Source organism: Pungitius pungitius, chromosome 4 (assembly GCF_949316345.1).
Source record: "Pungitius pungitius chromosome 4, fPunPun2.1, whole genome shotgun sequence".
NCBI classification, from domain to species: Eukaryota; Metazoa; Chordata; class Actinopteri; order Perciformes; family Gasterosteidae; genus Pungitius; species Pungitius pungitius.
This window is the reverse complement of record NC_084903.1, coordinates 23575204-23603202: the sequence shown is the minus strand read 5'-3', so window position 1 is coordinate 23603202 and position 27999 is coordinate 23575204. Positions and strand designations below refer to the sequence as shown.

Here is a 27999-nt window from a genome sequence, read left to right as displayed (position 1 = left end):
TTACGCACACGTCAGGGGTCAGAGTTGAAACCTTGAAGGAGGACTCGTGCTTGGACTGTTCGCGGGAAAAGGTCCCAAAACAAAACAGTTCTGTTGAACACGCGACCCATTTCCGACACTGTCTGAACCAATCGGTGCGTTAAACTAATCGATCAGATCGATAGGAGCGTCTGCTTCAAAGGCGGGACTAGAGTAGCCCTATGCTACCAAACTGAGAGAGTTACTAACATTTGCTAGCTAACCTACTCGAGGTATCCCCAGGCTAACACAACAGTGCTACTGTGTTAGCTTTGAGAGGTATCGGTTGTCCCCGACGGGAGGCTAAAGTTAGCGGCTTGAAGGACTCTGTTTACCGGGGACACAAATGGCGGAAAGACCCGAAGACCTGAACCTTCCCAACGCGGTGATCACCCGCATCATCAAGGAGGCGGTGAGTGGGAAGCCACGAACAAGTAACGTTACTCGAGTAAAAGTATCAGTACTGCAGTGTACAAGTTAAAGTATTTATTTATTCACACCTCTAGTAAAACGCGACGTTAATGATACATGTTAAAATACTCATAATCTTTATTTAGGTTCAAAGTATGAAAACGAAATGTACGAAAATGACTAACGTTAGTTAAAAATGTTATTAAGTAACGTTGGTATTTTGTTCTGAAAGTATTGTAAGTGCAACGTTGTAAACATAAAAACGACACTACTCTCTATTCAGATCCATTTTCCACAGTATATTATTTGATTAAAATGATTGATTTAAAATGTAATCATAATTTTAATGTTTCAGCAGGTGGAGCTCGTTTAAATGATTCATTATTAACTGGCAGGTGGCTTAATCATACATCATCATTTAATGCTTGATTAATGCGTTATTAATAATTTAGATTGTGCAAAGTCTAAAAAATGCAGGTATTTAATTTGTTTCATATATTCTGCGATCTACTTAAAGGTTCATGTTAATGGTAGAAATAGCTTTGTTTTTTCTCTTGCGTAACCGTGTTATCACCCCTGACTGAATGCATCTTTCTTCTTTCCCTCCGTCTGTGTTTTCTGATAGTGAATATATTTTATTTATATATATATATATATATATATATATATATATATATATATATTGCTGCAGCTCTGAGTCAACTCCTCCGCACCGTTTGTTTTCCTAACAGCTCCCAGATGGGGTGAACGTGTCGAAAGAAGCCAGGAGAGCCATATCCCAAGCTGCCAGCGTGTTTGTGTTGTACGCCACGTCCTGGTAAGAACCAAAGGTCCAACACTTGATTCACAAAAGTGCTTCAAACGGGTGTTAAAGTAGACTTTAGAACCTTCCAGATGGCCTGTGTTGTCAGCTTTAAGACCCGTATATATGTAATTTGTGAAATGTTTTCATCATGCCACTAATTGACTAACGTCATTGTTTTCTGTTTTCTTTTTTTTTTTCCAGTTCCAACAACTTTGCCATGAAAGCCAAACGGAAAACTCTCAACGCGGGCGACGTGTTGGCTGCGATGGAGGAGATGGAGTTTGAGAGATTCTTGGAGCCGCTCAGAGAAGCTCTGGAAGGTCAGCGCAGCCGTTTGTTTAGACGTCTCTTACAAAATAAGTGTTACACTTTGATTAGAAATTTGACTCGAGTCGCTCATCTGTTAAAGAGTCAGCTGAATGCATTTTAAGATTCAGGTGAAATAGACAGCGGGAGAGACATTTCATTACATGCAAATACTAAGGTAAGCAGTGGCGTGATGTCATAGAGGTGCTCAGGACTAATTCCTCTCTGTTCCTATCCTTTTTGGTTTTAACCTCCTATATACAGTAAATGACACGTTTTATAAGGGTACCCCCTATTCTACAGAGTTTGGTCCGCCATCTTTTATTTTTGAGCTTCACGCTCTTTAGACGGATCTGATTGGCTAGTGCATGTGCTGTTGTATTTGCATGAAAGGTGCCCACTTGAGCTGAATGTGTGTATTGCTGACAGATCACGTCTTCTTGATCCGTTTATCCGATCGCTACAATATGTTGGATTCATGTTTATGTGTATTTTAAGACAGCAAATACAATTCTGATTCTGAGGACATTTAAATTTGTGGGGGGGAAATAAAGATATTGGGTTATCAGAGCGGAGGCTCTGTTGAAGACCTGTTTTATTTAATATCTTCCTTCTAAATGTTCCAGGTCCAACAATGTGAGATTACATTTGTTACTTTTTTTATTTATCCTTTGACTCTGTAAGCTGCTCCTGTAAAACACATCTGCACCTCGAGACAAACCACAACACTGATGAGCCAGATGTTAATGTTCGTTTGTGTTGTTTTTTTCAGTCTACAAGACGGGTCAGAAGGGAAAGAAGGAAGTGTCCGAGCAGAAACGCAAAGATAAAGAGAAGAAGGCCGACTCTGAGAACGATAAGAGCAGGGAGGAGGAGGAAGAGGAGGAGGAGGAGCGCATGGAGGAGGAGCCTGAAGCAGAGAACGATGCAGAGGAGGAAGAGGAGGAAGAGGAAGAAGAAGAGGTGGAGAACTGATGTCAGCGAGGACGCCACGGACGATGAAATGCATCCCTGCCCCCGCGATGCGTTGTAGCAGGAAGAGCTCGGGGGGGGGGGGGGGGGGGGGTTTCATAAATAACTTCTTTGTGCAGCTGCTGTCAATCAAACCTTAAGTCCAACTACACTCTTCCTGATGTTGTGTACATATCTTTTGATAAAAATTAGTTGGCAGAGTTGGGTAAAGCAGCTTTTCACTTCCCCTTTTGTCCAGTAGATGACCTTCAAATGGTACCAATGCTGAAAGTAGGCCGTGTCTTTGGTCCAATCACAAGTGGGCTCACAGCTGACAGCGCAAATCAAGCTTAACGTCGCCCGGCGTCAGAAAGGCCAGACACGTCGCTTCAGTCTGCCAGAAATGAGTAGAACATCACAATGGGCCTCTTTGAAAAATTCTGCTGAAAGATGTCATTCTGAGATCCGTCCTCATTGGGGACACAAACGTCCCGCTGTCTACTTGTGATCAACGATTTATGTAAGCTCATTGAAATGGTCTTAATATGTAGAATTTAATTTGGGGAACTTGTTTGAAATAAACAAGACTTTTCTAGAAACTGAACCAAAGGATGAAGGTTCTTTTCCTGTTCCATCTGAGACTTTTGCAGAATTTTAGGAGAACTGTATTATAAACCTGCACTTACTGGCTCATGAAAGGAACTTTGCTTATTGAGGTGAATGCATGAGCCATGGATTTATTTGAACTTTCCCACCAAGATGCAATTAATTCAAGTTCTATGGAGAAATAGGTTTGTATTCTAATGCTAAAGTCTGAAGGTTTACTTTGAGCACTATTTAATGGATGTCTGATTTCACACTACAGCAATGCATAAAGTGTTTGTATTGTGTCCATAAGGATTGAAAAGACATTCAGGTTTCAGTTAATGAACATTTTTTATTGTTCAATTACTCTGACGGACATTCAACTTTTCCACTGTTGATGTCATCGATGACGTCATGGGGAGGACGGCCATCGACTGTGCAGCCGACAGACTGAGCGGTGCCCAGAATCTCTTTGATGGTTCCTGAGGGAAGACGGAGATTTGATCACAATATGCACAGTGTTTTTGGACAGAAAGGCTCCAACTGATGGGCCTTTAGAAACATACAACTTTAAGGGATTTGTTCCAGACTTTACGGCACAGAGTTGTCCATTGGTTTTTTCGGGCAGACCTGTTTCCTAAAGTTGGGTCAATCTGAGCCTCCACTGGATTATACTCAGTCACTGAGACAGGCATAGTGGCGGGAGGCTGGACACATATTGAGTGATGACTTTGTTATTACCGGAGAGCTCTCTGGCGATGGAGCGAGCCCTCATCGTGCGAGCGACTGTCACGATCTCATCGAAGGTCACGCTTCCGCTGTGCTTGACTGAAAAAAATAAATTAACAGACGGGGTTAGAAACGAGCCAATTCAGCCTCCGTTAAATTGTTTTCACAAAAGGCCACAGCGAACTTACTGTTCTTGACCTTCTTCCTGTCGCGAGGCGGCTCCTTCAGCGCCTTGATGATCAGAGCTGACGCAGAGGGAACAACATCGACCTTAAAAAGAACCGCAGAGGAAAAGCAATTATCACGGCGAGCCGGTCTCCGGGGACGAGGTCTTTATGGGGGAAACTGGGGGGGGGGGCGCGTACCACTGCCTGTCTGTTCTGAATGGTCAGCCTCACGGTGATCCTCAGGCCCTTCCAGTCACCGGTGGCCTTGGCAATGTCATCACCAACTTTCTTTGGAGACTGATGAGGAAAAAGAACAGTAGATCAGCAAACTAGGATCTAAAGATCCCATCGGTTTAGAGTCAGAAGGAAAGAAACTTTGTATTGGGGGGGGGGGAAAGTATAGCAAGTCGTCATTTACTTTATTATAGTTTAATCTAACAAAAGGATAAAATTGGGACTCTTCTTTTTTGGATACATGTTCCAGACTTTACGGCACAGAGTTGTCCATTGTTTTTTTTCGGGCAGACCTGTTTCCTAAAGTTGGGTCAATCTGAGCCTCCACTGGATTATACTCAGTCACGGAGACAGGCATAGTGGCGGGAGGCTGGAGTGAGATTGATCTTAGGATCAAAGTAATATTTTAATTTCACTCACCAAACCCAGAGGTCCGATTTTGGGGGCCAGGGCTGAGGTGGCTCCAACTTCTCCTCCTGTGCATCTCATGTACACTGCAAGAAGAAGAGTCACTTGAGCACAGAACGACTGAAGAGACAGTTCCTCACACCTGCAGCACAAAGCGACAGATCATCAACCGGTCATTGACAGCTCCACGTGGAGATTCTGCTGGAGTAGGATTAGTACATTAGTCAAAGATAATGATTTAATTTAACAACCGGGGAGGTGTCGCCCAATAACTGACGAGTAAACGGGGCTACACTACGTTCACATATTAAGGATTGAACAGATAAATCTATCCTTCAACCCGGATCTTAATTTAACAAGCACGTCAGGTTTTATGATGAGAATCTACCAGAAAATAACTGTCCTTGCTTTTAAATTTTCATTATTCGTCGATACAGGACGGATCATTACATAAATTCAATAAACTAAATGTTGGCAGGAGTGTTTCGTCCCATCTACGATGCTAGCTAAGCTAGCACGCGGCCCACGTGTCCGTCCCTGGACACCGAATTCTTCATCAAACCCGAAACACATTCACAAAAATCTCAGCAGCTGAAAAAACATCGAAACATGCAGATAATAAACACACATCCTTCTTTTCTTTTCTCCGTCGTCTCTAGCGGCCGCATTTCTTTACCGTTTTCTCTACGCCGTTAGCAGGCCGCCAGCCGGCACACAGCGACTCCATCTTGGCTGTGAAACAGCTTCTGCTTATATTACCCAGTTGACAGAGAAAACATACCAATCTTAACCTCGTTGGGGTCGAATTTGGGAGGCATGTTGCCGCTGTGGAGGTTGAGCTCAGTTCAGCTTGGTTGGTGAGGGTGTCGGATGAACCCGGGTTCGGGACGACCGATTTACTGTTGCACCTTCACCGCTAAGAGGGAGAAAGAAAGATCGAGCTATGGCCGCGGAGGACTTTATAGCTGCGTCAAGTATCGCGAGATTATGAAGTTCGGGTCACATGGTATTGGTCCGACCTATGGGCGGCTTGACTTCTTCAGACATTTAATTTGATTGTCGTGGAGGTGGTGTTGTGATCCTTAACGGAAATGAAATGACACACTTTTAAATATTCCGCAAGGGCACCAAAGTTTTGCATATGTGGGCTGAATATATAAAAGTACCATGCGGGTATTACAGCGCATATCACTGATCATATTTCCTCAAGTACCGGACTTAATTAAAAGTTTGAGGTACTTCTTGAATATACTTTCACTCGTTACGTTCCTGTGAGGGCTTCTCTTTTTGCACTAAAGACACACGAGGAGCTTATCAAATATGAGATTTTCTTTCATAAATAAAACTGCAGTTTGTATGAAACTATTTTTAATGGTTCACTGAAATGAAAACATTTCATTTTTCCAGCTTCTCAAATGTGATTTTTGGTTCCATTGCAGGGCGAGTATTTCTAAAGCGAGGTACCAGCACTTTGGCTCCAGGCTTGTGAATAACTCCACCACTGGGATCCCTGCAGGTGTTAGTCATGTTTCAAGGCCGCTTTCAGCTGAATCATCTCACGGCCTGTTGTTCAGTTGCATGTAAAACCAGTGTTTTCCTGTTTGAGTCCTGAAGGACTTTAAATTTATTTATTTCTATTTGACTCAGAGCCGCTCTACAGGAATAGCAGCAGAACACAAGAGGGAGTAAGTGGGTGAGAAGCAGAGATCATCACTGTTGTGCTGCTTAATATGCATCACGAAAATCTGTCAGAAATTCACAGCTAACATTACGAAAGGAAACCTTAATCTGTAGCTTCAGAAAATCCTGTTGAAAATGTCACATCTGCATCATCGGTTTTGGGAAATGTCATTAGTTTGAAAAGCTCTTTTCATGTTGGAAATCAACAAAGCATTTTATTTATTTATCCTTTAACTCATATTATTTATGTTAATGATGTTACCTGCCAACATGGCGCCGTCTTACTGTTTTTGTTTCTGGGTTCCACATGAATAATGACAGCGATGGAGAGAATGAGGAAAAAGGGAAGATAAAAAGTTTTGTCTCTGCCTGCCAGAGGAGCATAATGAATAATAGTGATTTATTGTGTGGTCGCTGACTATTTCTATTTCTAACAGTGGTGATACATTATGCCAGTGGCAGCAGCCATGGATCACGGACATTCCCATCACGAATAATCCCTCTAATGCTAATTATTTAGGGATTTCTAATGTGTGAAGGGCCTGGCTCGAAACATCTTCACTTCAGTGTGACGTTGAACACCAACATGAGACAAGAAGGACTCCAGTGTCCTTCCTGCAGCTAGTGATGCTGTTCCATATCCATTGTTCTGCAGGTGTGTGCATGTGAGAATGTGCATGTGTGTGTTCAGGCTATGACACAATGTGGACGGTTAGGTGCCAGCTGTTATTTCTGCATAAACAAACTGTGAGCCCTGAAGCGAGAACCATGGAAGCCATTGTTGACAATCGTGTACCCACACACACACACACATTCACACACACACACACACACACATTCACACACACACACACACACATTCACACACACGCACACGCATTCACAGGCTCACACAGAGTCCGACAGCTCATTTGTTAAACTCTGGGGAATGATTCGATTTCAGCAGAGTTGCTCTCTCTCCATCTCTTCCTTCTACTTGACCTTTTCTTTGTGTTTTTCAATCAGCAGCTCTTCTCCTTCTTCTCCTTCTTCTCCTACTTCTCCCTCTCCTTCTTCCCCTTCTTCTCCTTCTTCTCCTACTTCTCCCTCTTCTTCTTCTCCTTCTTCTCCTTCTTCTCCTTCTTTTCCTTATTCTCCTACTTCTCCCTCTCCTTCTTCTCCTTCTTCTCCTACTTCTCCCTCTTCTTCTTCTCCTTCTTCTCCTTCTTCTCCTTCTTCTCCTACTTCTCCCTCTTCTTCTTCTCCTTCTTCTCCTTCTTCTCCTACTTCTCCCTCTTCTTCTTCTCCTTCTTCTCCTTCTTCTCCTTCTTCTCCTACTTCTCCCTCTTCTTCTTCTCCTTCTTCTCCTTCTTCTCCTTCTTCTCCTACTTCTCCCTCTTCTTCTCCTCCTTCTTCTCCACTGTACAATTTCCTCTATTGATTTTTAGAGTCCCAGAGGATTGGAGGCTAAATACCTTCGGGGTGGGGGGGGGATGGGGGGGGTGTTCTCTTTGGATTAATGTTCCTTGTGTTTTGTAATTATTGATGAATAAGTACGTGGAAAGCAGCTGCTTCGGACTCATGATTGGGTTTACAAAAATAACTTTAATTGTCTTTTGGTTTGTTGCAGACTCCACGGATGCTGGAAGAAGGAATCACATATTTAACTGGAGTTAAACTAGCAATAAAAAAGTACTGCATTGCTGCTTTTAAACGCTTGGCTTGTGTAAAAGTACCAGCACCAAAATACTTAAAACATGCAAATGTGCTGATGATGCATAATGTCTCCATTGAGAATGATATCATGTTACCATTATAATTATTGATGCATTCATGTGTTCATCACGTTAACGGTGGAGCAAATGTAATTACTTTACACGCTGATGAGTTGCTTGTGACTTTCACCAAGAGATGAATGACAATAATTCATTCTAATGAAATAAATAAACAACTCTTACAGATGAGCATTAGAAAAGTGTCTGACTGGAAAGCTTTCAAACTGACACTCAGATGTGTTTTCACAAGCAGCCCCTTGTTCTTGAGAATCACCAGTGACCCGACTCGATTCATCTCTGACAGCTCAGGGAAGCTTCAAATCCCTGCGCTGCAACACGATGACCTTTTTCTACCTTGCTTTCTTGCTTCTGTTTGACTCTAAATGGACCATCATTCACTGAATGAACATCATGCTGCATTCAATAGGACTTAAAACTAAAGCTTGAGTCCATAAAGTGATGTTTACAATGTTTACTGAGGGAATAAATCAAGAGAGAAGTAGAGTCATTTCCTCATAGACGTCTATGGGAGCAGAGGAGTCGCCCCCTGCTGGTCACTACACAGAAGTAGAGTCATTTCCTCATAGACGTCTATGGGAGCAGAGGAGTCGCCCCCTGCTGGTCACTACACAGAAGTAGAGTCATTTCCTCATAGACGTCTATGGGAGCAGAGGAGTCGCCCCCTGCTGGTCACTACACAGAAGTAGAGTCATTTCCTCATAGACGTCTATGGGAGCAGAGGAGTCGCCCCCTGCTGGTCACTACACAGAAGTAGAGTAATTTCCTCATAGACGTCTATGGGAGCAGAGGAGTCGCCCCCTGCTGGTCACTACACAGAAGTAGAGTCATTTCCTCATAGACGTCTATGGGAGCAGAGGAGTCGCCCCCTGCTGGTCACTACACAGAAGTAGAGTCATTTCCTCATAGACGTCTATGGGAGCAGAGGAGTCGCCCCCTGCTGGTCACTACACAGAAGTAGAGTAATTTCCTCATAGACATCTATGGGAGCAGAGGAGTCGCCCCCTGCTGGTCACTCACAGAAGTAGAGTCATTTCCTCATAGACGTCTATGGGAGCAGAGGAGTCGCCCCCTGCTGGTCACTACACAGAAGTACAGTCATTTCCTCATAGACGTCTATGGAAGCAGAGGAGTTTTCTGTAGCATTTAAGCAGGGAGCAAGTCGCAAGATAGGTAACTAGCCACCTAGCTGGCTAAGTCCATCCCGGTGATGCTGCACTGGTCACATGTTTGTTCTTGTAGTGAACGTCTGAAGAGCAGCTGGACGTCGTCTCCAGCAGGACGCACTTGGTTCAAGTCGATGACTGTAAGAGGCCTGATTAATCCGATGTCTCTCTTAGGAGACTTCCTGTCTGTCTGCTCGTCCTCCAGCTGCCACGCGGCGACAGGCGGGAAACGGCTCAGGCGGCGGCTGCTGGAGTTGATTAGAGGTCGGGGCAATTACCGGGTGTTTTTGCTGAGTTATCAGTTGCCCCGATGCCCGGGTCCCCAGTGACTCAGCACAAGTTGAGAGAGCAGAACTGATTCCTCGAGGGGAGTTTTTTTTTTGTTTTAATTTCTTGTGTGGGAGCACTGACGCGCGTTAAACCCCGCCGCGCTATCAGGAAATTAAGCTGCAAAGAAAGAGGCTTACCCAAGATGAAACGAAAAGGCCTTCTGAAGTCTTCTTCATCCTTCATGCGCAGCTCTGTGAAGAGAGGATGAACGATGTAAGAACAAAAAACGGAACAAAGCGTTTGGGCTTCGGCAGGCGAGACGCAGCTTGAGGCCGTTCATCACCGTGAAGAGTGAAGAGTGAAGGTCGAGGTCAAACTTTCTCCCGGAGCCTTCTGTCGAGGGCTATTGTTTGTTTTGTGTGAACACCTCATGTGCACATACTGCTGTAACGTTTAAAGTGGGAACGATATTAATCCTTCGTGGTTAAAAACCCTGATGAAAAATAAACGCACACTATCAGCAGAAGAAGAAGTAACAGCGCTGGCAGCGCTGAGCGTGCAAAATGACCCGACGGAGCGATCAGGTGATCAATACGCAATAAAAGCCCCCAGAAGTAATTGATTACAGCCGAGGCGCCACATTGATCACACACACAACTACACAATGCAACAGCCAGGCTCTGCATAGACTGCACGCATACACACACACACACACACACACTGGATGGTCCGGCTGCTCTTTGTAACCCTGGAGGCCATCGTCAGTGTTTAAAATGTGACTCACAGAAAACCCACATCTTCCGCCATGAGGCAAAAACGAGCTCATGCAGCCGACGGCTCAGGTTCACCTGAAGAAACTGGAGATCCAAACACCTTCAACTCCACCAGAACCGTGCGGAGGAACGTCCTCTGAAATCAGTGGGCAAAAAAAGAGTCCCTCTCTCATGAAGCCTCACGTTTTAGAAGAAAAGACTCCCAGCATGCTCTCTGGTTTCCCTCCGCACCCCCCCCCCCCCTGCTCACGGATTATCATGTAATCCCTGATACTCATCAACTCGGGAGGTCAGAGGTCATTCTAAGAGAGCATTGCTAGATTAAATGGGTCGTTCTTGTTTGTGGGGTCAAAGAGGAGCCCGGAAACAATTCAACACGAAGGAATCGTCCTCCTTTTACATCAAACGCATCGCCGCTCAAATGCACCCCAACGCTTCCTCAGTTCAATTGCAGTGTGACACCGATGATACTTTTGTACCTTTACTTAACAAGGCTTCTAAATGCTGCACCAAGAAAATCCATATTTTTACATCTCTAGAGATGTAAAGAGCCTTTGTGTCCATTGGAACAAGATGTGATACATTGTCTGTGCTCTGAATCACCCGAATCTGAAGATCTGAGTCTCCAGGCACTCTCGTCGAGGCCCAATCAGTTTCCACGGAAACGCCGCGGCGATTATTCAAACAATACACACAACAGGCAGACACACGGAAAACAAACATGCTGTCAACAAAGTCCACAAAAGAAGGGACCCGCTAAACATTTATTCAACAGAGGTCAACGGTTAGACACCAAGTCTGCTTCTTTTAAAGCCTCCATGCAAATCATGCATGACATAATACTGTGTGTGTGAGTGTGTGTGTGTGTGTGTGTGAGTGTGTGTGTGTGTGTGTGTGTGTGTGCGGGAGAGGCTCTCTCACGTGTTGCATCCCCTGTCCTTTGTTATTAATCCACTCTGCCGTTGGACGTCATATTTTCCACGAACTTTTGCGAACGAGGCTCCGGCTGCATTCAAAGGAGTCCGGTTCCCTCCGAGGAGCCGCAATCGAGCGCCGACTAGAAGCTGCACACTGTAAAAACAACAACAACAACAACAACAACAGCAACATTCTCTGTCCGTTCCAGTTGTCTCCTACAGGGTCCAAGGCTGGGACGCCCGCTGCAGGACGTCCGTTCGTCCCTTTGATTCAACAAATCGAATGAGGTCAAACAGGTCCCAGTGTGTCACTAAACCTGGACCCGAGTCACAAACTCATACCACCAGGACCTGATGCTGGATCTGATTCAGGATTTGATTCAGGACTTGATTTGGGACTTGAGAGTCAAGACCTGCGACTTACTGTAGAATTACTTTGGACTTTTGAGGTTTTGAGGTGAATCAATGACTTTGACCCGTCTCTGATACCAGAAGTACTCAGCTGTTGTAAAACTAGTATTTCTACAAGACACTACATTTTAAAATATACTTAGATTACCAAAGATACAGGTACTCATGTTTTATTTATTACAAGAACATATTAATTTCTCCATTAAGTATTAATAATTCCTTACATATACATTTTCTGTCTATCACTGCAAGGTGGTACCTGCCAGACTATGAGTTTTATGAATGGATCATTACTACAGTAGTATTAAAGTTATTCAAAGATCTGGGTACTTTTTATGAGTATGACTTCTGCCCGACTATTTATTTACACCCTGTTAACATATAAAAGTAATGACTTCCTCTGTGATTTAACGTCGTTTTTTACAGTGTAGAAGAAGCGCGCTGTGGATGAGAGGAGGAGGTGGAGGAGGTGGAGGAGGAGGAGGAGGAGGAGGAGGAGGAGGAGGAGGAGGATGGTCCTGCTGTCACACACAGATGAGAACACAGCGGCAGGTTTCAGGAGGGCACCGCCGATTAGATCATCTCGTTTGTTGCCTCCTCGGGGAGCGGCGGGGACCAATGGACGCGCGGAGACCGGAGGACGAAAAAAAAAAGGAAAGAAGACCTAATTGTGTTGTAATTTAATCCAAGTCCAGATCCGCCGGAGAGACGACGCGGAACCACGGCCAGCACCGCAAACTTCACGGCGGGTCCGCGAAACTGTTGAGTTGACGGGCACGACGATGACATCACGCGCGGAAGACGCGTCCGGGGCTGCGTCGGAAGGGAGCGTCTCCGTCCACAGCAACAGATGCCGAGACGCGCGGGATGAGAAGTGAGGTGAGGGGACCACGACGTTCGAACGGCGGATCACGTCCGTGTCTGATTCCTAAAGTCCAATTAAGTCACACTTCACGCCCCACAGCTGGTTTTCAAACTGGCTTCGTGTTTGGCGTTGCCCCCCCCCCCCCCTTTTTTTAATAATGTTGTTATTCGTGAGTAATGATGTTTGAGGTTCGGATGTCACTTTGGCCTTTGGCGTTTCGCAATGATTCACGCAGAAAGTAATCAGCAGATTCCTCCAAAATGAGAATGTTAACGAGCTCCACCTCAACCTCAACTACATTGCTTTTAATGCATAATGTGAATATAACAGAGGACGCTGATCCTTCTGTCTGTTTCAAACTGGAGGTGCCGTATAATTGGGTTAATACATTTGGAAGGTATCATTCTGCATATTCATATTTGACTTAATGTTACAAATCTATTGTTATTACTACTGGTCCATTAATGTGTAATCAGCAGTGTAATAGCGAGCTGGTTCCAATGTGGCTCATTCTGGATTTACTGTTTTGTACTAATTATTTGCTCAGTTTATTTTTGTAGTATTTCGACTTTTTATCTGCAATGCCATTTGTAACTATGGCTGTCAAGCACATCCAGGGGGGTAAACAGTACTGTCTTTACCTCCGCCAAGCACTGGAGCGCAGCAAAAAATATGTCCCAATCAATCTCAAGTACAACTTGACTTGTTGAGAGAGTGCACCTGGTTTATTTCCACCAGTGACCTTCAGCATCTTACCAGGAAGCTTTCAGAGATCCATCCGCTGGAGAAATGATGGAAATGTGTTTTAGCAGCATAGAGCGTAGTGTACTCGATACGCAGATCATGATGATGATGATGAAGATGATGATGATGATGATGCAAACGCCACTTGGTGGCATCGCAGTGAAACAAAAACAGAATAGCAAAGACAGAATGTAAAATGTTCCTTATTGCAATTTCATCGGTTTATAATTCCAAAGGTTTCTTAGAAATACAAACAGCACACAAGCTGTACAATGATATGTCCTTTAATGAATGCTAGATAAAATTAAAGAGAATGCTCCCCTAAAAACTAAACAAGAAGAATTAACAAGATGAATTATACATAAAGGAAAAGGATTCATTCCTTGGTTGAAAGGGACATTTTAGAATTCAAAACATCACCTTTGATTCTGGCCTCGATGCAGAAGAAAAGGAATCCTTGGAAGGGTTTTCAGGTTGTAAAATCCCTCCTTTGTAAGCAGGTTTCAATTTATCACCAAATACTGGACAGATATTTCTTTGGCCTTCCACTGTGTTTTTACACGAATGCATCTGCCCCCCCCCCCCCCCCCCAGCTCACAAGGATGTTGCACGTTAGATATCTATCTCTTTAAGGACCTCAGCTTGGAAGAGAAGCTTCAGTCTGAGGAGCCTCCTCCGTTTCCTCATTCACACGTCGCATCACGCCGGAGTCGCTGAGAGGTTTTAAGGTTGACAATGTCACAAGAATCGAGGCGTGAATAGGCGTGAAGTCCACTAAAGGAGGGTGTCAGGAGCCAAAGTGTGTGGGGAGGAACAAGATGTTTTTTTAAATTATAAAAAAGCCAGATTACATGTAATGTGCTGATTCTTATTCTTTAAATAGTTCATTGTTCAATGGGTGTTGAGAGCTGGAAACAATCTGCAAGGTGATTTAAGTCCAGTTAACCGGCTCCATACCTGGAAGTAGGGGACCCAGAAAGGAGCCTTGAGGCACTCCGCATGCAAAGCTGTTTTGCATGAGGTATTAATCTGAGACAATTAAAAAGGTGCCTTTGGTTTTGGACTTGATTGACCATTTTGATTCGTCGTTACAGCTCCTCTGAGGATCATCCTCCCTCAACTGGATTTACAAATACCTCTCCCAATACCTCGCCCGCCCTGAAGCCAGCATGCCCATCATCAGCAATGCCAACCACGACTTCAGCACCTACTCGATCAGCAGCGACGACAGCAGCCTCGACCGATTCTTCACCGAGATCCCGGAGACGGAGACCATCAAGGGCGTCTACTTCCAGCGCGCCCAGCTGCTCCGTGGCCCCAAGGCCCCGTACGCCGTCGACCACGCCCTGCAGGTGCTCATCAACGTCGGGGGCAACCGCTACACCTTCCCCTGGAGCACCCTGGAGCAGTTCCCCCAGAGCCGCCTGGGGCGCCTGCGTTTCTGCACCACCCCCGAGGAGATTGCGCGGCTCTGCGACGACTACGACGAGACCTGCCGGGAGTACTTCTTCGACCGCAACCCGACGGCCTTCAGGGTCATCCTCAACTTCCTGGCGGCGGGGAAGCTGCGTCTGCTGCGGGAGCTGTGCGCCGTGTCGCTGCACGACGAGCTGGACTACTGGGGCGTGGACCCGGGCCACATGGAGCGCTGCTGCCGCCGCCGCATGAACACCCGCGTGGAGGAGGTGGCCGAGCGAGAGCGCAAGGAGCAGGAGTGGAGGCAGAAGCGGGTGATGCTGAAGAGAGGCACCACAGAGATCAAAAGGGGCTACCACAAACTGACCTGGATGCTCCGAGAGGTGGTGGAAAACCCCCAGTCGGGGTTGGCCGCCAAGATGTTCGCCTGCCTCTCGGTGGTCATGGTGCTGGTCACCGTCATCAGCCTGTGCATCAGCACCATGCCAGACCTCAGAGATGAAGAGACCAGGGTGCGTATGAAAGCTCCGGTTGGACCTGTTTTACACGCACTAATCAGCACATTAGGAGAACACAGATTACAGTAAGGAGACGTATCCAGTGACATGAGACAGTGACATGAGACATATCTATAAATATCCATATATGTATGTTAATATAGATATATTTGTGTATATATATATATATATATATATATATATATATATATATATATATATATATATATATATATATATATATATATATATGAATAGATAGTCGAGATGAGTTCTCTTTGGGCTCCTTGTCCTCGATGTTCACTCCACAGGTTTTTTTTCCCACTTCACTCTCGTCAGTGTCATTTTCAGCCAGAAATCAGTGATGAGCACAGGCTGGCGATGACAGCTGAAGAACCAGATATATTTCTCTAGAATTACTGCGAGTGTAAAGCTGAAAGGAATGTAAAGCTACAAATCTCCTGGGACGCATTTAATAATTGTAATAATAACCATTTGTCTTTCCTTAATCACAATATGTTTGTTTTTTACAGCTGTGTAGAGTCAAAAGTAATCGCAGATAAGAAAGAAATACAATCTTTCCTGCAATGAATAAATAAACTAATAATAAAACATTATAAAAGTTAATTGAATAATAATAGATGAATAAATTGGATTCATGTGCAGTCAATCGCACTAATCAAAACACGACAAGCAGGAAGGTGTTGGGTTAAGAAGCCGAGGAGCAAAACACGCTCTTGTGTTTCTAAAGGGAGGCTTATTTTTCATTTGTGTTTTTAGTCTGCAGTCATCTTCGGCTGATTGGTGGCCGCATGGTTTATCTTCAGTGATCAATGTCGGCTTGTCAGAGAAAGAAAATCAGCAAGAAATTGTGGTAATTATTAAATCAATGGCTCCTTGGCTTCAGACAGAAGTAGCTCTAAAAACTAAAATCATTCCTTTATGTCAGCTGTCCATTTTCCCCACTGCATTTTGGGTTATTGCAGAACGAAATGTGTTTTGTTCAGCAAGATAATCTTTTTCAAACGTCACTCATAATTGTGGAGGAGAGAAGGCCGTCTGCTGAAGTATAAAAGCCAACATAACACCACGGTCACATGAGCGCAAATAACATCAAGTGTTGTAAGAAGCCTGTCAATCATATTAAGCCAGAACACCACAATATATTGCAGAATACTGCTAGAAACTAGAGATTTAGTTTAACTGAGGGAATACATCTAAAGAGAAGTAGAGTCATTTCCTCATAGAAGTCTATGGGAGCAGAGCAGTCGCCCCCTGCTGGTCACTACACAGAAGTAGAGTAATTTCCTCTCGTCTATGGGAGCAGAGTAGTGGCCCCCTGCTGGTCACTACACAGAAGTAGAGTAATTTCCTCATAGACGTCTATGGGAGCAGAGCAGTCGCCCCCTGCTGGTCACTACACAGAAGTAGAGTAATTTCCTCATAGACGTCTATGGGAGCAGAGGAGTGGCCCCCTGCTGGTCACTACACAGAAGTAGAGTCATTTCCTCATAGACGTCTATGGGAGCAGAGGAGTCGCCCCCTGCTGGTCACTACACAGAAGTAGTCATTTCCTCATAGACGTCTATGGGAGCAGAGGAGTCGCCCTCTGCTGGTCACTACACAGAAGTAGAGTCATTTCCTCATAGACGTCTATGGGAGCAGAGGAGTCGCCCCCTGCTGGTCACTACACAGAAGTAGAGTCATTTCCTCATAAACGTCTATGGGAGCAGAGGAGTCGCCCCCTGCTGGTCACTACACAGAAGTAGAGTCATTTCCTCATAGACGTCTATGGGAGCAGAGGAGTCGCCCCCTGCTGGTCAGGAGCCTTTTAAGACACGTCTTATACTAACGATACTAACTGGTTAAAACCTCGGTCAGATGAAGCATCAATGAGTCTAAATTAATGTATTTTAAAGAGGGGTTCAGCTTTCCGTCATGTTGATACAGTCCTCTTCTTATTTACATACAGAATGCTGTACATGGCGTACATAAGTACATGACGACAGTTGCTAATGCTAAGCTACAGTTAATATCTGTTTTTCTACAATTAACAGCCGTTAAGTGAAAGCTTGATGGGAAACATCAGAAAGTCTTGTGTCTTATTGTACTGTAGGGTTGAGTGAATGTACTAACGATACACATCCATCTTTTTTCTTTAGCCGTGTGGATGTTGATACCTTAGCTTTACAAGCTAAAAGCCAAATATAGATAGAAGCGATCAGGATGTTGGCGAGCAGGATGTCCAGCCTCATTTCCTCAATATTACTAGTAAGTAAGTAATTATCTTGCTCTTGGAGTCGTGTTCCCTTTGGTAACACAGCACCCAGATCTTAAGATTAAAATTATTGATTCAAACACTCCTTTCCTTTCAGTAAACAAACGATTACGCCCCAGAAAAGTCTCCCACAAAGTCAGAACTTCAGCATCATAGTTTTACGCACATTTCCCGCTGCTTGTTTTCTGCTGTCATTCATCTGGCTTTCCAAAAATAAATGGAAATGGATTTTCTTTCTTACTTTATTGACTGACCATTCACAATACGACACACTTTCTGTTGTTGACGTTCAAAGGCGGATAAATGTCGCAACTCAATACAAGCGCTCTGTGGTAAGAATTAGACTTTTTAGCCATGAAGTTTGAATTAAAGTTGGTCTAATCTGACAATTATCAACCCATTACTACGCAGAGCGCACATTGTTTGGAGAGATGATGTAGTTCCTATTTTGACTTTTAGTTATTTAAATTGAATGCACTTAAAGATGAAAGTTATTTATCGTCTGGGTTCCATTTAAGGACAATAAACACAGTATTTTATATTTAAATTCAAATGACATAGTAGAGGGACTCATCTAACAACCTTTTGAGATTGATTGTTTACGGATTAGTTATTTGGGGGAACTGCCCCTTTAACTCCACAGTCCTTCATACTTCTTGGAACGGTGGAGCAGAGAGTTAAAGGGTTAAAATGCATTCTTGTATTCATTCATTCAAGTGTTTGTATTTCCCAGCATTTCCCACAATGCCCTCTGCTTGGGTACCATAGCAACAGAGAACTATGAAGACCTATTGCGTTAACTTTTAGGCCTCATCACCAGGGGGACGTTATTCTCTCTAATAATGGCTTAACCACGCTGGTTAAACTGAGTCCGCCTCTGAAAAAATGGCGGGCGTGTCCCCGTGTGCGTGTCTTCCCGTCACCGCGTGTCCCCGTGTGCGTGTCCGCAGGGCGAGTGCTCCCAGAAGTGCCAGAGCATGTTCGTGGTGGAGTCCATCTGCGTGGCGTGGTTCACTCTGGAGTTCCTGCTGCGGTTCGTCAACGCTCGGAGCAAGCTGGCCTTCGCCCGCGGCCCCCTCAACATCATCGACGCCATCGCCATCCTGCCCTACTACGTGTCCCTGGTCGTGGACGTCAGGGAAGGGTCGCGGGACGACGTGGTGGCCGTGGGCGCCGGCAGAGGCTACCTGGACAAGCTGAGCCTGATCCTGCGCCTGCTGCGCGCCCTGCGCATCCTCTACGTGATGCGCCTCGCCCGCCACTCGCTGGGCCTGCAGACGCTGGGGATGACCATGCAGCGCAGCATGAGGGAGTTCGGCCTGCTGCTGCTGTTCGTCTGCGTGGCCGTCACCCTCTTCTCGCCCCTGGTGCACCTGGCGGAGAGCGAGCTGGCGCCGTTCGCCGCCACGCACCCCCAGCACAGCTTCAGCAGCATCCCGGCCTCCTACTGGTGGGCCATCATCTCCATGACCACGGTGGGGTACGGCGACATGGTGCCGCGCAGCATCCCCGGACAGATGGTGGCGCTGACCAGCATCCTGAGCGGCATCCTCATCATGGCGTTCCCCGCCACCTCCATCTTCCACACCTTCTCCCGCTCGTACCAGGAGCTGAAGCAGGAGTACGAGCAGCTGTGGAAGGAGGAGCGGGGCGAGGAGATCGCCGCCGAGTGGGAGGAGAGTCGGTCCAAGGCCGAATTCTCCCCGAACAGGTTCAAGAGAAACGACGACGGGCTGATTCCAAGCGAGAGGCTCCAAGCGCCGGTGCCACCGACGGCGTTCTAGCGGGTCGCTAAGCGCAAGGCGCTTTCGTTCCATGGTCACCTGTTAGAAAATGGCGACGACATACTCTGTCCTGTAGAAGCACATTTAGACCGCTATAGACTGTTACATCGTGGACAGTGAGTGAGCTTAAAGTTATTTTCTGCTCACGTCCTGGATTCATGCTTTAATTCATCAAACTATGTGACACCCATCAGGTTAAACTAAGCTTTCTTCTTCATATCAGCAAATAAAACCTTTACTGAGAGTAGTTCAGAAAATGTATGGAATATATGTGATATAACATCTACTAGTATTGGTAGGAGACACTTGAATGTCTATAATAAGTTCATTGATATAAGGAACAAGCTCGTTAGCCTCGCTAACACGTTAGCACCGATTGACACTAGATGTTAGATTTCTGGTTATTTTAGCGGTTCCAGCTAGCGTTAGACATCTTTTTAACATTGGGCTAGATTTCTTGTCTTGTTTTGTCATATTTTTATATTGTTTGCAGATTAAATGAGGAATTTGTAATAATGTAAAAGGTGGATGAAAATGTGAGTGAGAGGAAAATACAAAAATACAGAGAAACAAATACAAGCACAAACAAATCAAGTCACTTCATCCATTACTTAAGTGTTCACTTAGTGTTTGTATAATTACACGTCTGAAGGATGCGTTGTTCTTCTTACATTATGGATGTAAGGTTTCACAGCATATGTGTCCCGTCTCAGTTGATGTTTATTTTCAAGTGGATATTCTTTCTCTCTCTGGAAGGTATTCAAACACCTTCCATATGCTGAGGAGAAGTCGTGTATTCAATGGAGCTTTAATGTCACTATGTGTTTTTGTTTTGCTCTTGTCTTGCTGTTTTTCCAACCAATTGACAATAAACTCGATTGCTTATTTCTAACTGCCTCAGTGTGTGAGTGGCTTGTTCTCAAAGTTAGGAAAGTATAGTTCTCTCACTGCACCTCCCGACCACGAAGCTCGAGTTCAACTAAAACATGCAACAAGCAGCGTGGTAGTGTCCCTTTAGGAGACGTGTCATTCCACAGCAGGGCCTCACAGTCAGACCCGCTTTGGTGTTAAACTGCACCCTTCTTTTGTGAAGGAGATGAATGTAAGTCAATGCAAACTAACGGAAATGATCTTTACATTCTGTTCTGTGTGAACCAGGTTCATTTAAAAAGAAACCTGGTGTAGATCTACCTCCGAGATGTAGTGGAGTGACACTACTTACCTCTGAGGTAGAAGTATAACGCATCTAAAATAGAGGTAGTGCCTTGAAGTACTAGAGCTAAACACTAAAGTACTGATGTACTTACTTATAACTTATAATAACTTCTGCGCCTCTCGATTCATCAATATTACCACCATCATTCTGACACTTCACATTAAAGGCAGCCGGCCTTTTTCCATCAGACAGAATTATTATTTAAATGAAGGCTGAGTGGCCGGTTGGTCCCGTGATGCTGACAGATGGAGAGTTCTTAAAGAGCCTTTTTCCCTGCTGGCACCATCACTTCCCCTCAGACCACAAACAATGGAGACATTATGAATTCACCGACAGGCACCTGTTATCCTACGCCTCCTCTTTTCTGAGTCTAAAGAAGCAAAGAATGGAAATACTGAAGGAAAGTACTCCATTATTGTACACGAGTATCTTCAACCTGTCGAAGTGGACATTTCCCTTTTTTAAATGACATCGTTTTGCTCTGCCTTCGTCTTTGTTCCTCCAAAATAAGGAGAGCTGAACATTTAATGCAAAAAATAAAGCTTTTATTTTGAAAGGGCTTGTACAGCTTGTAGCATTTATACATCTTGTCATCTGAAAGTAATACATTAAAACACAGGAGCCATTTGCAGAGTGATGAATATTGAGTCATGTCCTGTTTGACATATAAAAATACATTTCAATAGCACATAAACGTTTGGTTGGTTTTCTGTGTGATCATCGGTGAATGGTTGTGCTCTGCGTGGCATCACGACGCACAAAGGAGCTGGACGTCATTACATTTCTGGGACGTGAAGTACCAGCAGTAGTAGTACCAAGTCGCTTCTGAAATGCCGCCAACTGTCTCTTTGCAGAAATCAATTCAGGATCGATGCAAAACTTCCTCTTTTCAGTTGTGATTCTGCAAGAAACACACACATAGTGTACATTGTTAGTAACACACACATTTGCATAAATTAACAATCATCGAAAAGCTGTTGCGTGACGAGGTAAAGTTGTAGTTTATAATAATTTGTAAAAGTGCCTAGGGCAGCTGTTAATGTAATAAGTTCGAAAGTAAAAACAAGTATTCAAGGGGAGACACTGAGATGTGGGTAAAAAGATGAACCAAACGATATCGGTAAAACCTCAATAACTAACATTATTCATTACAATTTTGCTTGAATGGTATTTTTTCCATTTAGGACACAACAGCTTCCTCTGGTGGAGAAGTGTTATTACCACTGATGCGTGTACTTGTATTTATACCTACTGTTGTCGCTCCTGAAAGTCATTTAATCATTTATATTTTGTGCTAAATATTCCTGCCAATATTTTGCTTAAAGAAAATATGTTAAAATAAATCTATTTAACTTTCTAGTTTAATTTTTCTGTATTATTTAAAGTTTTCATGAATAGATTTTCTGTTTCATGAGATGGTAAAAGGATTTTCCAAGATTTAATTACTATTTTATTAACAAAATAAATACATTTTTTAAATCTGACTTTATAAAAATATTCCTATTTAGATCCTGGAAATTGATCCAATTATTACATATTTAATACAAATAGTAATAATTATGTTAATAATCAAATGATGAAGTTCTACAGGTGAAATATATTCAGCTGCAGCGTCACCTGCTTTTATTTTGGAATTTTGCTCTTTTCTAAAATGTAACTTGAACACAGCAGCTTGACTTAATATCAGCTGAGGTGTGTGCACCCTATAAGATGTGTGCACACTTTAAGATGTGTGCCTCTTACAAGATGTGTTCACGCTATGAGGTGCGTGCACGCTATAAGATGTGTGCACACTATAAGATGTGTTCACGCTATGAGGTGCATAAACGCTATAAGATGTGTGCACACTATAAGATGTGTGCACACTATAAGATGTGTTCACGCTATGAGGTGCATGCACGCTATAAGATGTGTGCACACTATAAGATGTGTTCACGCTATGAGGTGCATGCACGCTATAAGATGTGTGCACACTATAAGAGGTGTGCACGCTATATGGTGCGTGCACGCTATAAGGTGCGTACATGCTATAAGGTGTGTTCACGCTATAAGATGTGCGCACGCTAGATGTGTGCTCACTTACATGATGGCCTTGAGTGGGCAGTCCCCTGAGGTCATCTTGATGTGGATCACCTTGTTTTTGGGCACGTGGATCTTATTGTGTTGCAGACAGCATTCAACCTCCATCATCGACAGGGCGGCCGGTGCTAAAATAAACCCACAGTGTAAACATTTAGAAAAGTGAAAGAGTTGAGAAGCTTTGCAGAGGAAAGGAGGTACTGACCGGCTGAGAGGGATTCTAGGACGCAGAGGAGGAGGCAGAGAGGCACCAGAGTCTTCATGTTCACAGCCTTGGATCTTCTGTGGTGGAGAGCTGCTCTGTGGAGGCTCCTCTTTATGCAGCCAATGTCTCACAGACCTCCATTCATCCCATGATGCTTTCTCAGAAAGCAGCAAGCGTGTTTCCTCTTCTGCTTTCGCTTCTACATTTCTGTTCAGAGAAAAAAGCCATTCACAGAATATAATGTTCTACATACATATATTTGCATTGTTAATGAAGTTGAATAGATAGGAGCCATTCTGTTTAATGAATAAATATTTCAACTTTTGATACTTTAATCACAATTTGTTGTCTAAACGTTTGATATAACTGAACATTTGAAGAAGACAGGAGGAAGATTTGAACAATTGGATATTAAGAACAAAGTCTCTGAATCAAATAATGCATTTATTAACAGCTAAATGCTCATTAGACTGCCAAGAATACATATATGTATATATCTTATATAAAGTATCCCTCAGTTCACAGACCACTTTTGATCCCAAAAACCGACACAACAAAAACTCTAAAATGGGTATCATCACAGGTCACGGTCACAGGTCAGGGTCTCATCAAAGGTCAGGTTCACAGGTCAGGGTGTCATCAAAGGTCAGGGTCTCATCAGAGGTCAGGGTCTCATCAAAGGTCAGGTTCACAGGTCAGGGTGTCATCAGAGGTCAGGGTCTCATCAGAGGTCAGGGTCTCATCAAAGGTCAGGGTCTCGTCACAGGTCAGGGTCAAAGGTCAGGGTCTCATCACAGGTCAGGGTCTCATCACAGGTCACACAAATGCATATTGAGAGCAAAAGCAGCCCAACAGTCACAATCCGCCTGGAAACCCGAACCTGGACCCATGACCACCAGTCCCACCAAGGAGCGCCGGCCCGGGAAGAACATGGTTCTGGTAGCGTTATCGTCTCTGTTGAGTGTTACGCATTCGTAGAACTATGGAAGCCCATTTACTCACTAAAAAAAGATGCAACGCAAGGGAGCTGCTCTGTGGACCCTTAATATGCAGCCTAGGTCTCCAAAGGCCTCCATTCATCCTCTGAAGAGGATTTCCTTGATAGATCAAAAGGGAAGGGATGTAGAAATGAGCGCTACAGTATGAGTCCATTAGGTACTATGTCTCCATGAGGTACTATGTCTTCCTGAATTCAGTGGCTTTTTGTTCTTTACTGAATAAAATCAGTAATAAAAGAACTATTTAGATCATTTAATTTTCACGTAGCTTCCTCCTCCTGAAATGTCTCATCAGCGTTTCTGAGAACAGACTGACACCGTTATCACAAAGATGAATTAATTCGCAATAACTTCAGTTAGTACTTCATGATTCTGGTTATACAGTCGAAATGATGTAATCACGGAACCGATTTTGTACCCTTTTCTTCTTCCTGTTATTTGCAGAAGTAACGTTATTCGATTCATGTTAATGGACGCCTGATTCAGCAAAAGAGAAGATACGTTTTTCGTTTTGGTATAAAGAATACATCTGGAACGTTGAAATAAAAACGGTGGAGAAGAAGAAAAAAGGGTGAAGAAGAAGAGCAGCGGGCCGAGTTTGATACCCTGAGGAACCCCAAAGAAGTGGGAAGTAACTTTGCATATTCACATGAGAATTTCCAATTTAATTCTGTATATAACAATACTTAAATGGCGCACATACACGCACACACACAAACACACATGCACACACACACACAGAGAGGTATTTTCAGTAAAAAGGACATTTTACAACACGATTGCAGTTTTTAGTCCTTTCACACTACAACCGTTATTTTGGCAAATAAGTCCCATTGAATTTGGGATTGAAGTGATGTCACGTTGCAAATATAGGGTATCGTTAGTGTACTAATGTATACTAAGTACTAGGGTTGTCACGATACCAAAACTATGACTTTGATACTATACCTGCCAAAATATTACGATACTCGATGCTTTCGATACGATTCCACAAATAAGATACTGGAAAATTCATCTATGATAGTAATAAATAAAACAAGCTTGTTCCTGCCCAGCTTTTTGAACATTTAACAAATGTCATTCGTATCAGTATTAACTGACAGCAAGATATTAATGAAAACAACATGGTAAAATCACAGCATTGATTATTGATTTCACACGGCTATGTAGACTTATTGTCCGTGTCTGACTATGACGGTGGGTACATTAAAGATGGACACATAAGTAAAAGGCTATTATCCCCCTTTATTACAAAACAACCTTGAAAATTGCATCAAGTGTGTATTATTTGGTACAATTCTGTGTGCATTCGGACCTCATGATCATATAGGCCCACATGAGTGAAATTGTAGGTTATTTTGCATGTTTATATTTCTGCTGGACTATTCTGTAACTTATTTGCTGTCTTTCTTTGTCTTGTGTTACAAAGTACTATACTTGTACTTACTTGAATGTGAATAGTTTTACTTGAGAAATATGAAGAGAACATCTAAAAAAAAAGTAAAAACTTGAATGAATGAAATTTAACATATTTCAATGTAAAGTTTTGACTTCTTTTCTAAGACATTTGGGGAAGAATGGTGTCCAAGAAATGTGATTCCAGGTAGAAGATTGAGAAGAACGATCTTCCTTTTTTCTTCCTGTGATTTTAAGAATAAGCGAGTGCAGCTAGTTCGAAGAACAGCTGCTGCAGAGAAATGAAGAAGTCAAAAGAGGAAAAGAAAACTACCGAGTCGGTTTTACAGTCTTTTCAATGGCATTATATGAATTTGGTAATTAACACTTTGAAAGATACGTTTTACCCAGTCGTATCTCATGTTGATCAGAAAGATCAAATTAGAGTGAGACTACCAACACTTCTCTAAATATAGCGAGCGACATCATCCTGTTGGTGCAAACTGGATTCTATTAAATTGTTTTATGGTATATTGAGAATTGTGAATAAAGGACGAGCAAAGCATGATAGATTTGACTAAATGTAATCTTAGTTAAGACATTAAAATGCTGTCACAAATATGAGTTCTGTCTTTATGAAGCATTTGCATCAAAATGTACTCAAAGTAAAACTACTCAATTTGCAGAAGGACCAATTTCAGAATAAAAAACATATTAGTACTGAATTACTCTATTCATAACATGTTAGTTGTTTTATATTGTGTATTAATATTAATAACAACTAATGTTTATATTTCCTTCTAATGTGAAGTGTAGTAGAATTATAAAGCAGCCAGAAATAGTTGAGTGAAATACAGGAACCTCAGGATTGTAAAGGATTTGAGTTCTAAATGTACTGAATGTACTTTTGGAGTAAGTTTCTCATTCAGATTTTCTTCAAGACTTTGACTTGTTTTTTAAACTAGTAGAATTACATTTTAGTAAATGATTCATTAATTTTCATTGCAACATTTTTTAATGACGTTCCCTCAGCAATCTTTAATTTCATGTATGGATTGTAATAATCTCATTCATTTCATTTAAAGCTGAACAAACTCAAATTAAAACTTTATCTGCTGCAGGCTAGCAGCTCATGTGGTTTTTAATGTTTTATTTTAAAGGTAACTCACTATTGCCACCTGGTGGGTTTCAGCACAAAGACACCTTTGATATTAGGCTTTAAGCTTGTATTTAGATAACAATCAATCCTTACAATCACACAATATTTAAATTAAATGAGTTTAACAGCGTCCTGAGAAATTTAAAATGTACACAAATGGCCCTGGTCACTTACTGTGCTCCATTAACATACATGAATATGTGTACGCTACACACACTCAAATTCAGACCGGTCGCTCCCCAGATGATCTCTGTTCATTATGGAAAAGTCGTTTTCTTAAAGAGGAAGATAAGAGATCTAGCTTTTGATTCAATTATTATTCAGTCAGTAGAATTAGGAAAAACTAAAAGGTAAACGGGAAATTATTTGAAAATTGATTCTTTTACAACTGTAAGAAATAATGAAAATATGCCAAAAAGGTTCATCTTTAATGATTAAATGCAGCAAAATTATGAAAAAATTAGGGTGTGTTCAGGGTTAAATGTTTACACATTCTGCAATTTTGGTGGCCAGTTTCTGCCCCCGATGTCCGATGATCTTGAAAGTTGGCACACAGGTGCTCTTCAACATGCTCTACAAAAAGTCAATCATGGTATACAAATGCGCCTAACTAGATTTCCCGCCATTTTGAATTTTTGAAAAACCCATTTTTTTCAATTTAATCCTAAAAGCTGAGTCTGATTGTCACGAAACCTTCGGTGGAGAATTATTGGGTCAATGTGCCCTTGATATATAAGAATGGTGCTGATAACTCATTGTTTTGATGAAATATGGGCTAATTAACTTTGCATATTTCTCTTAATCTGGTTGATTAAGCCACACCCTTCCAAATAACTTGGCCTGCCTTCACCAAAATTATAGCACATGTAAACATTGAACCCCTGAACACACCTGAATCTTTTCATAATTTTTGAAGAATAGGGGGAGCTGTAATTAATGGTTGAAAATCTGCCTTTTTGGCCTGTTTTTGGCCTTTTTTCATGATTTCTTACAGTTGTAAAAGGCCGAGCTCCTCCCAGGGATTTAACCCGATTTTTTTCAAAAGTGTGATCTTGAGACCTTAGGCTCTAAAAACTGCATTTTGCCAGAAGAATTGTCAAACTATGTGTGTAGGGAGCATTTTCAAAAAAACACCATTCGCCACGAATGTTGAAGTTGTTTTAACTCGACCATACTTTATCTAATCTGCTCCATATTTCTCATATAGCATGAACTTCTCACCCTTTAAACATCTATATGATCATTTCTAACCGGTCTTATGTTTTTAAGAAGATATTACGGTTAATGAATTTTGCAAGTGGTGTGGCTTAATCTGGCAAGAATTATAACTTTCAAATGGCTTGGCCTGCCCTCACCAAAATTGCAGGATGTGTAAAAATTGAACCCCTGAATACACCCTATGTTTTCATTAGTTCTTACAGTTGTAAAAGACCAAAGTCCTGAAACAGGTACATTATGGCTTAATTCAGTAAACCCCGTGACTCACTCTCAACCTTGATTTCATCTACCTGAATTTTAAAAGAATACACGATAGGGTATATGAAACATAACCAATGTGCAAGCAGCCAGTTGAATGGTGAATTTATGCTACTTTGTTTAATTTGTAAATCTGACTTTGAAAGAGTCAGTGCCTCACTGCTGGCACCATAAACTTGCTCTGCCTTTGTCTTTATTCCTCCAAAATAAGGAGAGCGGAACATTTATTGCAAAAAAAAAGTATTTTGAAAAGGCTTGTACAGCATGTAGCATTTATACATCTT

The 27999-nt window shown here is 42.8% G+C and overlaps 4 protein-coding genes, 1 long non-coding RNA gene and 2 other non-coding genes across 8 annotated transcripts; 2 read left to right on the top strand and 5 right to left on the bottom strand.

Annotated features, from left to right (window-relative positions):
• Positions 1-4: 4 nt before the first annotated feature.
• On the top strand, positions 5-3058 carry pole3 (polymerase (DNA directed), epsilon 3 (p17 subunit)). Its single transcript, XM_037487558.2, has 4 exons — positions 5-430; positions 1161-1246; positions 1436-1554; positions 2313-3058. Exons 1-4 carry the CDS (start codon positions 365-367, stop codon positions 2513-2515), a joined length of 474 nt encoding a protein of 157 aa, XP_037343455.2. The 5' UTR covers positions 5-364; the 3' UTR covers positions 2516-3058.
• Positions 3059-3408: 350 nt separating this feature from the next.
• Positions 3409-5560, bottom strand: rpl12 (ribosomal protein L12). 2 transcript variants are annotated; one of them, XM_037487535.2, is made up of 6 exons: positions 5396-5560; positions 4627-4700; positions 4171-4269; positions 3994-4075; positions 3818-3904; positions 3409-3558 (listed from the first exon to the last, which is right to left on the bottom strand). In XM_037487535.2, exons 1-6 carry the CDS (start codon positions 5430-5432, stop codon positions 3440-3442), a joined length of 498 nt encoding a protein of 165 aa, XP_037343432.1. In that variant the 5' UTR covers positions 5433-5560; the 3' UTR covers positions 3409-3439. The 2 variants fall into 2 exon arrangements, with proteins under 2 accessions (XP_037343432.1, XP_037343441.1); XM_037487544.2 differs by having other exon boundaries at positions 5291-5407.
• On the bottom strand, positions 3654-3780 carry LOC119200301 (small nucleolar RNA SNORA65). The gene has a single exon (XR_005115324.2). It is a non-coding gene; the product is annotated as a small nucleolar RNA SNORA65 (small nucleolar RNA).
• LOC119199719 (small nucleolar RNA SNORA65) lies at positions 4446-4573 on the bottom strand. Its single transcript, XR_005114897.2, has one exon. It is a non-coding gene; the product is annotated as a small nucleolar RNA SNORA65 (small nucleolar RNA).
• Positions 5561-7778: 2218 nt separating the features above from the next.
• On the bottom strand, positions 7779-11793 carry LOC119228179 (uncharacterized). The gene is made up of 3 exons (XR_005121429.2): positions 11197-11793; positions 9700-9753; positions 7779-7915 (listed from the first exon to the last, which is right to left on the bottom strand). It is a non-coding gene; the product is annotated as an uncharacterized LOC119228179 (long non-coding RNA).
• A 166-nt stretch (positions 11794-11959) lies between these two features.
• On the top strand, positions 11960-20082 carry kcng4b (potassium voltage-gated channel, subfamily G, member 4b). The gene is made up of 3 exons (XM_037487523.2): positions 11960-12482; positions 14307-15140; positions 18354-20082. Exons 2-3 carry the CDS (start codon positions 14382-14384, stop codon positions 19185-19187), a joined length of 1593 nt encoding a protein of 530 aa, XP_037343420.2. The 5' UTR covers positions 11960-12482; positions 14307-14381; the 3' UTR covers positions 19188-20082.
• A 72-nt stretch (positions 20083-20154) lies between these two features.
• LOC134127312 (C-C motif chemokine 13-like) lies at positions 20155-22851 on the bottom strand. Its single transcript, XM_062561888.1, has 3 exons — positions 22688-22851; positions 22487-22610; positions 20155-21304 (listed from the first exon to the last, which is right to left on the bottom strand). Exons 1-3 carry the CDS (start codon positions 22743-22745, stop codon positions 21121-21123), a joined length of 366 nt encoding a protein of 121 aa, XP_062417872.1. The 5' UTR covers positions 22746-22851; the 3' UTR covers positions 20155-21120.
• Positions 22852-27999: the final 5148 nt, after the last annotated feature.

Coding starts and splice junctions, on each gene's coding strand:
- rpl12 (XM_037487535.2), bottom strand. CDS start 5,432: ATGCCTCCCAAATTCGACCCCAACGAGGTTAAGATTG. Junction 4,076..4,170: donor TTCAGAACAGACAGGCAGTG/GTACGCGCCCCC, acceptor GTTCTTTTTAAG/GTCGATGTTGTTCCCTCTGC. Junction 3,559..3,817: donor CATCGCCAGAGAGCTCTCCG/GTAATAACAAAG, acceptor GTCTTCCCTCAG/GAACCATCAAAGAGATTCTG.
- pole3 (XM_037487558.2), top strand. CDS start 365: ATGGCGGAAAGACCCGAAGACCTGAACCTTCCCAACGCGGTGATCACC. Junction 431..1,160: donor CCCGCATCATCAAGGAGGCG/GTGAGTGGGAAG, acceptor TTTTCCTAACAG/CTCCCAGATGGGGTGAACGT. Junction 1,247..1,435: donor GTGTTGTACGCCACGTCCTG/GTAAGAACCAAA, acceptor TTTTTTTTCCAG/TTCCAACAACTTTGCCATGA.
- LOC134127312 (XM_062561888.1), bottom strand. CDS start 22,745: ATGAAGACTCTGGTGCCTCTCTGCCTCCTCCTCTGCGTCCTAGAATCC. Junction 22,611..22,687: donor CCTAGAATCCCTCTCAGCCG/GTCAGTACCTCC, acceptor GGTTTATTTTAG/CACCGGCCGCCCTGTCGATG. Junction 21,305..22,486: donor TGCCCACTCAAGGCCATCAT/GTAAGTGAGCAC, acceptor TGTTTCTTGCAG/AATCACAACTGAAAAGAGGA.
- kcng4b (XM_037487523.2), top strand. CDS start 14,382: ATGCCCATCATCAGCAATGCCAACCACGACTTCAGCACCTACTCGATC. Junction 15,141..18,353: donor TCAGAGATGAAGAGACCAGG/GTGCGTATGAAA, acceptor GCGTGTCCGCAG/GGCGAGTGCTCCCAGAAGTG.